At 37.9% G+C, this 12658-nt stretch overlaps 1 protein-coding gene across 1 annotated transcript in view; it reads left to right on the top strand.

Annotated features, from left to right (window-relative positions):
- Nucleotides 1-12658, top strand: part of LOC124605297 — a 242634-nt gene that overhangs the window by 204524 nt on the left and 25452 nt on the right. The window contains exons 17-19 of the mRNA XM_047136878.1: nt 4816-4966; nt 5283-5530; nt 10516-10659. Coding sequence (XP_046992834.1) covers nt 4816-4966; nt 5283-5530; nt 10516-10659 — 543 coding nt within the window. The remainder of the gene's footprint in view (nt 1-4815; nt 4967-5282; nt 5531-10515; nt 10660-12658) is intronic.

Below are 12658 nucleotides of genomic sequence, written 5' to 3'. Positions count from 1 at the left end.
GCAGGTGGGCATTATCTTGCTGAAATGAAAGCCCGGGATGGCTTGTCATGAAGGCCAACAAAACAGGGCATAGAATATCATTGACATACCGCTTTGCTGTAGGAGTGCTGTGGAGACAGCCAAAGGGATCCTGCTGTGAAAAGAAATGGTGCCCCAGACCATCACTTCTGGTCATCAGACTCTATGGCAGACAAAAGTCAGGTTGATATCCCGCCATTGTCTGGAGCATCTCTAGACAAGCCTTTGGCCCATAATCTCATTGACTGACGCAGAATTGCTGTAAGTGATGAGTCCCGCTTCGAGTTGAGCCCCGATGGCCAACGAAGACGCACTGGAGATGCTCCGGATAGCTGTGGGATACTAACCTGACTGCTGCCTGCCACAGGCCCTACAACAAGGAGCGATGGTCTGGGTTGCCATTTCATTTCGTAGGAGGATGCCTTTGGTTGTCATCTGTGACACCCTTATTGCACAACAGTACATTGATGATATTTTATGGCCTGTTTTGTTGCCCTTCGTGACAAGCCATTCTGAGCTTACATTTCAGCAAGATAATGCCCACCTGTACACGGCAAGAGATTCTACTGCTTGTCGTTGTTCTTGCCAAATGCTACTTTGGCCAGCAAGGTCACTGCATCTCTCCCTAATTGAGAATGTTTGGAGCATTTTGGGCAGGATCCTTCAGCCAGCTTGGGATTTTGACGATCTAATGAGCCAGTTGGACAGAATCTGGCACATTATCTCAGGACATCCACCTACTCTACCAATCAGTGCTGAGCCAAATAACTGCTTGCATAAAGGCCAGAGGTGGACCAATGCATTATTGACTTGCTTCATTTGTGAAACTCTTCTCTGTGGATAACTTGGTCAGTTTTTATGAATTGTAATCATTTGTTTGTCTGTACATGTACTTTTTTTGTGCTTGTATATATAGAGATTACAATTTTTAATACAGTTAAATTACAGCAATCCGATATCTGTTGACCACAGCCATAACAATACTGACATAATTGACGCAAACTTCTGCTCCAGAATAGAAGCTGTTTGTATTTGCTATGAAGGTTCAGCAGTTAATAAAACTTATTTACAACCAGGAGTTGAGATGCCCTTGATCTGGTTATTCTCCAGAAGAGGTCCAACAGGTCTAGTGTAGACAGTCTCTTTTGTAAATTTGTTATATCTTCTCAGTGTTCTGCCAATAAAACACAGTCTGTAGTTCATTTCCCTCCACATTTTCACTGTGACAGTTCCAATTTAATTTGTTGTAATTGTAAACCTTAAGTACTTAGTTCAGGCCACAACTAATGTTGAGAATCTTGAATAATATCAGATATCACAGCCACCGGAAATCAGCTACTGACATTGATTGTTTAGAAAGGATATAGATAACAATACCCTTACAGGAGGTTCAACGGATTGCATAACATCTTGTTTTAGTGCCCTTGTGTGGGAATTGTAAAATGACTTGTGATTCAATCGAGAGTACACATTATAGGTTTGCAGATGTAGTGGGCACCCTTTCTTATCATTCTGCTGACTCCCAAACTTTTTTCAGCGCAGTTCTGCATTATCGCCTAATGAACAAAACATGAGCTTATCGAATATCACACCGAAGTTCCTAGCAAACAGAACACAGCATAGCATTCTTAACAGAGAGAAATTTTCAGACAAAAAAACCTTCAGGTATACACAAAAGGCACAGTGTAAGATCACTACCATTTGCGATATACATAGATGACCTAGAAGATAAAATATGAGGTTCCATGAGGCTAACCGTAGATGATACTGTTGTACATAGAGAAATCACAGCTCTAGAAAATTATAGTGAAATGTAGGAAGTGTGAAGAGTATCAATACTTGGTGCAGTTTTGACAGTTGACCCATAACATAAACAAATGCAACATATTGCATTTAAAATAGGGGAAAGATGCATTATTATATGGTTACACGATTGCCAAACAATCACTGGAAGTTATCACATTTGTTAAATATTTGGGAGTGTGTAAAAATGATTTGAATTGGAACAACTACATAAAACTAATCGTGGGAGAGGCAGGTGCCAGCCTGAGATGTTTTGGAAGAATCCTCAGGAAAAGTTATCTACCCCTGAAGGAGGAGCATGCAAAACACTTCTTTCATAGATACTCAAGTATTACTCATCAGTATTGGACCATTACCGAATAGAAGTAATAGGGCAAAGAAGAGCAATACATTTTGTAACATTTTTATTTAGTAAGCATGAATGCGTCTTGGCGATGGTCATTCAACTTCAGTGGCACATACTACAAGAGGTGCATTCTCCTTCATGCTGTTGTTTACTTTTAAAATTCCAAGAGCATACAATTCTTGAAGAATTAAGTAATGTAATGCTTCCTGAGACTTAACCAATATATTGCTTCCTCTTAGATAGCCCTCCTACGTGTACCTTGCAAAAAGACCATGAAGGTGAAATTAAAAAGATGTGAGCTCACATGGAGGCTTACGAACAATTGTCCTTCCCGCACACCATTCAGAACTGTAGGAAAGTGGGTAAGAGACAGTGGTACATAAGTTCTCTCTGCTAGGCTTGCGAAATACAACTGTGGCTGTATAGCGTAGCAATGGAAGGAGAAGTAATTCTCAAAAATTGATTGAAATCACTCAAAAACTGTGTTATAATCAAATTCACTTTGAAATTGCAAATAAATCAATAAGAAACTTATCGCCATCAGATTTGTGTTTAAATTCTGAGGCTGATACTGATTTATCGCAAGCCAATCATTATCTAAATTTTCAGTGCGACTTATGTAACAGTGATTATTACCAGGTTAACAGAATCTTCAACACAGTAAATTGTATATTGATAAACTGCTCATTTATGGAAGATTATTTGTTCTCGAATGTATATTAGTTACATAGAGGTGTATTGATATAAATGCAAGACCGTATAAAGGCATGTTGCTGTACACTGGATACAGTGTGTGACTTTCTTGTGAGCAATGCAACAAAGAAATACTGCATTTAATATGCTTTTTCTCCAAGAATAAAGAGAAGTGAAATATTGCTGACCTTGTGCACGCTGTGGTATTGGACCAAAGAAATACAGGGTGTTATAAAAAGGTACGGCCAAACTTACAGGAAACATTCCTCACACACAAATAAAGAAAAGATGTTATGTGGACATGTTAGAGCTCATTTTAGTTTCGTCAGTATGTACTGTACTTCCTCGATTCACTGCCAGTTGGCCCAATTGAAGGAAGGTAATGTTGACTTGGGTGCTTGTGTTCACATGCGACTCATTACTCTACAGTACTAGCATCAAGCACATCAGTAGGTAGCATCAACAGGTTAGTGTTCATCATGAACGTGGTTTTGCACTCAGTGCAATGTTTACAAATGCGGAGTTGGCAGATGCCCATTTGACGTATGGATTAGCACGGGGCAATAGCTGTGGCGCGGTACGTTTGTATCGAGACAGATTTCCAGAACGAAGGTGTCCGAACAGGAAGACGTTTGAAGCAATTGATCGGCGTCTTAGGGAGCATGGAACATTCCAGCCTATGACTCACAACTGGGGAAGACCTAGAACGACAAGGACACCTGCAATGGACGAGGCAATTCTTCGTGCAGTTGACGATAACCCTAATGTCAGCGTCAGAGAAGTTGCTGCTGTACAAGGTAACATTGACCACGTCAGTGTATGGAGAGTGCTACGGGAGAACCAGTTGTTTCCGTACCATGTACAGCGTGTGCAGGCACTATCAGCAGCTGATTGGCTTCCACAAGTACACTTCTGAGAATGGTCCATCCAACAATGTGTCAATTCTCATTTCAGTGCAAATGTTCTCTTTACGGATGAGTCTTCATTCCAACGTGATCAAATTGTAAATTTTCGCAATAAACATGTGTGGGCTGATGAGAATCCGCTCACAATTGTGCAATCACGTCATCAACACAGATTTTCTGTGAACATTTGGGCAGGCATTGTTGGTGATGTCTTGATTGGGCCCCATGTTCTTCCACCTACGCTCAATGGCGCATGTTATCATTATTTCATACGGGATACTCTACCTGTACTGCTACAACATGTGCCTTTACAAGTACGACACAACATGTGGTTCATGCACGATGGAGCTCCTGCACATTTCAGTCGAAGTGTTCGTACGCTTCTCAACAACAGATTCGGTGACCGATGGATTGGTAGAGGCGGACCAATTCCATGGCCTCCACGCTCTCCTGACCTCAACCCTCTTGACTTTGATTTATGGGGGCATTTGAAAGCTCTTGTCTACGCAACCCCGGTACCAAATGTAGAGACTCTTTGTGCTCGTATTGTGGATGTCTGTGATACAATATGTCATTCTCCAGGGCTGCATCAGCGCATCAGGGATTCCATGGGACGGAGGGTGGATGCATGTATCCTCGCTAATGGAGGACATTTTGAACATTTCCTGTAACAAAGTGTTTGAAGTCACGCTGCTACGTTCTGTTGCTGTGTGTTTCCATTCCATGATTAATGTGACTTAAAGAGAAGTAATAAAATGAGCTCTAACATGGAAAGTAAGTGTTTCCGGACACATGTCCACATAACATATTTTCTTTCTTTGTGTGTGTGAGGAATGTTTCCTGAAAGTTTGGCCGTATCTTTTTATAACACCCTGTATAAATAGTGAGTACACTACCACATCATTCTAATCTTCTGTTAAATCTGCTTTTTAAATTGTGCTTCATTGGGCTGAAAGTTGTTTTCACCAAATGACAGTTAATTACCAATAGTTATTATTTAACACTTTGGTCTTCATTAGATTGACACTAACTTTTGCTTTTTCTTTACAGTGCCAAGGAACGAATTCAGTTGACATGCTGTATAGTTGATGAAGCAACGCAGTGTAGTGAACCAGAGTCTCTAATACCATTACTTCTTGGCATTAATTGCTTGGTGTTAGTGGGTGATCCAGAACAACTTCCAGCCACTGTCATTTCACAGGTGTGCCTCATTTTACAACTGCTTTGAAATTGTGGGTGAACCTTCAGTGTTAACATGATCTTACTTTAGCTTCATCATTAAATTTATTCACAACTGACTTTTACGCGTAACTTTTTAGCTTTTGTTGTTAGTAAAGATTAACGCTAGGTTTTAAGTGTGGAATTTCTTACATTACTCATACAAATCTGTAGTTTATCTATAGTCTTCACAGTAGAGTATTTAATTCTCCAGAAATATTTATATCTACTGTGAATTTTCAATAAATTAAATATATGTATGTTTAAACAAAAACTTTAACTTAATCTTGCAATTTCAGGAAGCAAAGAAGCTTGGTCTTGGACAATCTATGTTTGCTCGTCTCCGTAGCTGTTTTGAGAGCCAAGAGAAGACTGCTGTGCAGATGCTGAATGTACAATACAGGATGCACCCAGAAATTTGTCTTTGGCCAAATCAATATTTCTACATGAATCAGTTGGAGAATTCACCGGGCATAGCAGAACGACGGCGCAGTCCTTTGTTACCATATGTCATTCTCTCTCTCCAGCACACTCAAGATAGATCTGGGTAATTCTGTTTTTTGCTCAAAAAAATTAAATTCTGTTATTCCAAGTGGAGTGGGCAGCTTATTGACAAAAGCCATATGTTGTATCTAACCACAATCTTGTGAGGTGGTTGGGTATTAAAAGTACAGATATTGGTTATGTGGTCATTGGGCACCGTTTCAATTTATTGATGTGATAAAATGAGAAAGACATTCCAGATTTCTGGTAAAATTACTCATTTTTAAAACTTCAATTTGTAAGGTAAGTAAGCTAGTTCTTTTGTGACGATAATTGAAAACATTAAAAGTAGGTAGTAAAATGTATAAAATGTTCAGTTTTTAAAGAAGATGATTTTTGTAGTACTTTTTTGCCATAAGAGTTTGATATATAACACACAACGCACATGTGTTTGAGGAAATTCATGACATGTTATTTGTTCTTAAGTGAACCAAGAGGGAGTACCACACCAATCTGCCACTTCACATCCCTCTGCACTGAGTGTCCTTCTGCCAGAGGCCCTTACACTCTGAAATTCAAGCTCGTAGGTTAGTTCTACCATACGTTGGCTTGCGGGAAACAATTGACTGCTTCGATCAGTTTTGTTTCCTGCTGCAATCAACATGCATTGTTATATTTTCTGATTGTGTTTGTTGGTTTTCTTGGAACCATTTGCAGCATAGCTTCGTTTATTTACAACCAAGACCCAGATTGTTTATTGTTTTGTGCAGTTTGCGGTGTATTGTTGCACATGATGCCTAAGATTTGTTGCTCCAACTGTAAATAGCATCACCAGAGCAATAGGTACACAGAAAATTGTACTTCAACAAATTTTTCATTGTTATCAAAAGACAGTAAACTCGCAGGAAAGGAATCACTGCCAAGTGTTCTGAGAATGGAACTTAATTTTGGTAGTAGTGAAAACTGACAGTATTTTATCAGTCAGAGGGTTCATAGGATGCTATTTAGGATGTTGGTACACTGTCGCAAAAAAAATCAGTCAATTTTATATGCAAAAGTGGCAGTGGAGTGCAACATGTGAATCCCAATAAAGGCAATGCTACAAAGTTGTTAGTACTACACAGTAAATGTAACCAGAGTAGGCCGTACATGGCATCAACAGTCATAAATAAAAGTAAGACATAAATGTGAGAGTAGCCTTAGGTATGTGCTGTATTGCAAGTTAGGAAAAGTAGCGAGAACATTTTATGCTGTGATGAATCTACCCCTCCCCCAGAAAAATTTGTGAGGTATTATGACTGTTGTGTAGTGGTATAAAAAGAAGAAACAGAATCATCAATAATAAAAGTTGCTGTACAGTGAATTGCTGAAAATGATGGTGATAGAAACATACAGTGTGCTTTTGATGATAGTTAGAAGAAATAAGATCATACTTGACTCACTAGAGTAGTTAGTGCAGCATATTTTGACTCTGGCAAAGTATTAGATGTTGAAATTGCTAGCCAATTTTGTCACAGTTCTGTATCATAATTAATTAAGTTGTTAGCATGTTTAATAGATCATGTGGATTATGGTACATGAAGTACTTTGGAGATGGTGGTAACAGTAAAGCATGCCTTGATGTTCAAAATTCTGCACTGTATGAAGGTAACATATTCTGCAGAAGTGACAGTGTGTAAGCCACTTGCACAAAAGTTTTGCAACTTGATGTAGAAGGTTAAGGCAAGATTAACAGATACAGAAATTCAGGATCTGCAGACATATTATGACCTGGTTATGAAAAGGAGTACAGGGAACTTGAAAAAAAGATGAGGTTAGCAGTATGAGTCTCATATTTCTACAAGGTATCCATAGATGACAATACTGTTCACTACGTGTGCTCAAAAGAATATGAATCACGGTGAGTGTGCAAAGGTCAATTGATGGTGGTAAATATAATCTTCACAGGCATTCTCTGCCATTATCTGTAATGGTAGACTTCTGCTTTGCTAATGAATATATTTTTGTTGATTGTATAGGACAAATTGTAGAAATGGCATGAAACATCTTAAGTTGCTATTTAATTTTTTTTTATTGTGTGCCTAGTTTCAGTCAAACAACATTATTAAGCACAGATATTTTACAGCAAAAGTTACACATACCGAGTGTTCAGAAATTGCCATTACAAACTTCTAGGACTTGTAGAGGGGAGTGAGTACATAATATTGTGAATATTAATACATATCCAAAAATGAACCATTTCTATTCAGTGATGGTTCCAATTCAGATGTGTAATGTGTCCACGTCTGCCGAGGGAAAAAGAAAAGTCTCAGAGGTAGTGTGATTGCTGCATTTAACTCCAATGGCTACTTCTTGTGGGTTCATATGCAAAGATTAATTTATGAGACTCCTCTAGAGACAGAGGAAGATCTGCTGGCATGAGTTTTGGTTGCTGCACTAGAAATTGAAGACACATCATGTGGGATGGAGTGTTTACCAGAACATGCTTTGTAGGTACAATGTTGTAACAACATTGGTGGTCACCACATCGGGCCGCTGCTATAATGCATCATTTCTATTCTGTATTTACAGTATGCTGGTTTCTGTTTTGTTTTAAAATACTCTAAATGTGGAATATGTAAGAGTTAAAACAAATAATTGTGTTTTATTTATAAATGAGTGTTTCATTATGTTTACTTCCGAATTGTTACCTAATAATTGTACTGTATCATGCCTAATTCAGTTCTTCACACTGAAGTGGATGAGTTAAACATGAAAATAACATGTTTCTAGATATGGGTTCCTATACAAAATGTTATGTACTCACTCCGTTCCCCAAGTCCTGGAAGTTACATAATAAAGACTAAATTAAATGGCAGCTTAAGGTGGTACATAATACCATAACAACAACTTTGTAATGAAAGTGCAGTGTTTTTAGGCAGTACCCCAAACCCAAAAAGGAGTTTTGAACAATGTATACAGAAAAGATTGCCAAACCCACTTTCTATTGTTCTTTATTATGCAGTTGCATGTTGCAGTGATGGTGTGTAAAGCAGAAAATATATTTTAAAAAAGACAACAATGTATTGCCTGGTGTGACCTGCATGGAAGCCTGGCAGGCTTATAAAACATCATGGCATTATTGCAAAATTATTGTAAAATCATTTCAAAAATGTGTTGGTAATTGCAAAAACTAACTACAAATATTGAAAATTTTTCAAATCCTTCTGATTGAAATGTAACTGCTCATTATTTTTACCATCATTGTGATAAATTATTGTTTCAGACACCTACATATCTGCTAGCATGACCTGCATGTTTAATGAAAAAATTTCCCATAGTTCTGAAGAAAATTGTAACTATGGCAGCATGTGTGTACAAAAAGTCAGTGAAAATGTTAAGAAACGACATTCTGTGCAAAAATGTATCTTCTGTATTTTAACAACTACAAATATCATGAATCTTAACCATGAACCCTTCATGATCAAAAATATTTATGAATTTATTTGCAGAAGTTTTGACAGCAGAAAATGAAACGTCACGCATTGTCTATCTCGTTTCCATTAGGCTGCTTTGCATCCTAACCTGTTGAGTTAACTGTCTGCTGCATCTTCAGTTGATAGAATAGCTGGGTTTTCTTGTAAATTAACAAGTTCCTTTGGACTGAGCTCCACTTTATTGGGAATGGTTCATTTACTATATGGACGATTTGAAATATTACAGTTCTGGTCTCAGATTCTGTCAATAAGTCACAAGTATAGTCAGTATGTATTTTGATTTCAATGCAATATAACTTGGTACTTAACAGTAATAATACATAATTGCTCAAAAATGCAAGAGTTAATGGTAATCATATCAAAAGGAAAATTGAGAAATTATAAAATTATGGGACACAATTGCTGGCAAGTAGTTACCTGTAGGAGGTTGATAAATTTAGTAATGCCAGTAGACGCACATAGAAGTACACATAACTATCCTAGCGTTCGAAATTATTTATTCCTTCATTGGGAAGAAGAGGGGGTTAGGTTGGGGAAGGAGAGGAAGGAAGAGCAGGTCACTCAAAGCCCAGTATGAGAGACACATGCTGGCTTCTGAAAGCTAGGACAGTGTCTTGTGTCAGTGGACAGTAATAATTATTCACCTTCTGAGAATTAACAGCAAGACATTCAACAGGTAGCTGTATACACAGAACCGACCAAGATAATACAGTGGTGAGGCAGGACTCACGTTCCTGTCCAGCCACACGAATTTAAGTTTTCCACGGTTTAAGGCAAATTCTGAGATGATTACTGTGAATAGGGCTCAATCAAATTCCTTCTCCAGCTTTACTGATCCAATCTTGTTCTCCATCTTACCTCATTACAGATGGGCCAAACACTAATTTCCTATTTCTTTTCTACATGCACAGGTTCATTTATTTGATACATGTGAGAGTGGGTGGAGGAGGACAGATGTGTGGAATATGGGTAGGGTATGGTACTGATTTTCATGTAATTATTTTGTCCTTAAAGGAATCTTGAAATTGCAGTCACATAGTTCTTAAATCTTCATTTTTCATTATTTTGGGGAGGTTCTGTAGTCATATTATGGTATATACATGGATCCATGCAGGGGCAGTTAGCAGTTGGCTGCTCCATAGATTCCTTGGCCATGTACTAATTTGCCAACTTCCAGAACCATTTGCAATATACACCGCAGGGTTATGTGCAATCCACATGGCAATGGAACAGAGGAAATAAAGAGAAATTTTCTTATCTGCTCCAGTTCCTGTGATGCTCTCCAACTTATTTAACATCTTTTGTAGTCACCATATCAGTTTTCCTACATACAAAATATGTTTGAAGTACAGTGAAATATTTTTTGTGAGCTGTAAAGCTTATACCTTCCTTTTGAGCAACTGTTTTTAATAGTGTATTCAACAGAGTAAAAATGCAGTTACCATTAATTATTGAAGAGGCCCCAACTTGTGCAGTCTGCTGTTAGTTGGAAAATTAAATTGCAGTGAAAAAAATGCAATTGACTAGGAGGGGAACATCTTTAATCCACAGTTTTTGTGTGTGTGTTTTGCAGGCAGATAAGGAATCCCGGTGAGGCAGCATTTGTAACAAAACTCGCAAGACTGGTTGTTAATTCCACTTCAAGGAAAATGCGTGTAGGAATAATTGCTCCCTACAACAAACAACGTCAAGAGATTTTTAGTCAGTTTCAAAGTTGGTAAGTAAAATGCTGATTAGTAGTTCTGAACGTTTTTACATCGGCTCTCTATTGATTAGTCCTCATTCTGTCCATTCAATCTTCGACAAACATTGTCAGCAAATACGTGCACTGTCAGTACACTGAAAACTATAACAGTGTTATTGAATCTGTAGGCTATTGGCAACCTTCTTATTTAGCATATGATTATTCACATGTGTCAGGTTCACGTTTTTACATTAAAATTGAATGTCTTTAACATCATTATTTATTTAACATTATTATATGTAGGGCCTATGTATTATGTATTTAACGTCACCTACATTCTTATGTCATTCTGTTGCTCTTTTTTGTATAATAAATTCAGGTTAATTCATTCTGTTATATCTACAGTGGAATGTGTGAAGATAACCACTAACTGTGTAGTGGAGACATTGTGCAGTAGATAGGCATATTGACTAGAAATTGAGCATGATGCTTCAATTTTTCTTCTGAACACATTTACAAACACAGTTACATTGCATTCACACATTGGCATAGCTGGAGCAGTGAGTTCTGATGGGGTGAGTTAGATGTACAAGGCAGAGAGAGGCAAAGGCAAGGAGGCAGAGTGAGTGTGGAATGGCAGGTTTTAATTTTGCTAGTGCACTGGTTCTCTACTACATGTAAGTCAGCCATTCCACAACCGCCTGTAAATTTCTTAAATGAGCAACCGGAAAATAATCCTAATAAATAATCCTAACGTGTTATTTCTAATCTACAGTCCCCTTGTCTACTTTCAGCTTACTATGGCTGAAAAATAAATTCCTATTCACTACTTTGAAGGGAGTGAACAAATAATGATGAAAATGAAAATTTCACGTTCTTGTAGTCTATACTAATATTGAAAGGGCAGGTGTTAGCAAAAATTATAAAGTTCTTGACTGATTTACTTCAGTTATATTCCAGTAAACATTCACACTGACTGTAAGCTCCTCCCCACTCAAATAATAGTGAACACGTCTTTTGTTAAAAACCATGAGGAATAAATTCTGTGCTGTGATGATGGTGGCTTCATTTTCTTTCTTGCAGTTGGTTTTAATTACGATAGCAGGGCATTCAAATCATTATACAAATTGTTTCCCCCTTACACGGGGTGTAACAGAATGATGTTTTTAAAAATTTGGGATATTGTACAGGTTGAAATTTTGAACATTTTAATATTAGGAACCTTTGCCAGAAATGTGAAATGAAGTTTCTACAGCCGCCTCAGGGCTGTTGAAAATTCACGCACTATTTGTATGTGAAGTTACCAGGTGAAATTCTTAGTGAAAATTTGAGCTGGTATTCTTGAACCCTAGTGGACAACGTATCGCATCAGATATTTGAATGGTGCCTTATATTTGAACTTGCTGGACAGTTGTTTACCTGCGCTTCTCGAGAAAATTTGTTAGCAACTGCACACTAGCGTACAGTTTCAGAACGATGGTGCTCCCGCGCACATTATACATCAGGTCAGGGAATATCTCACAGAAAACTTCAGGCAGAGAGTAATTAGAAGGGAATGCCCAGTCTCTTGGCCTGTGTGCTCCCCTGATGTCACTCATCATTACTTTTTCCTATGCAGTTACATGAAGTCAGTTGTGTTCCCAACACCAATAGGAACAGTACCTGAGTGTACTGAGTGCAGTCTGTACAGTGTTTGATACCATCAGAAGGGAGTGCCAAATCTTGCAGAGACTCGGACAAAGATGGTTTGTCATTGCGTTACGTAACAAAGTTGATTGTCACTACATTGAACATTTATTTTATAGTAGTGAAGCCACAGATTCAATTTACAGTATCTGATTGTGCTCTACTGTCAATTAACATTTTCCAAGCTACAGTTTTCTGTTGTTTCATTTAGCCTACCAAATACGTAAAAAGTGCATAGTGCCGTAGAAACTTTATTTTACATTTCCAGCTATAGCCTCCTTGTATCAGAAGGTTAAAAATTAAGTCCTCTGCAACCTCCCACATTTTTATAATATTGTTGTTACAC

The sequence above is a fragment of the Schistocerca americana genome, chromosome 3 (genome assembly GCF_021461395.2).
Source record: "Schistocerca americana isolate TAMUIC-IGC-003095 chromosome 3, iqSchAmer2.1, whole genome shotgun sequence".
NCBI lineage: Eukaryota > Metazoa > Arthropoda > Insecta > Orthoptera > Acrididae > Schistocerca > Schistocerca americana.
Note: the sequence above shows the minus strand (reverse complement) of the source record. Positions and strands in the feature narration are given on the sequence as shown.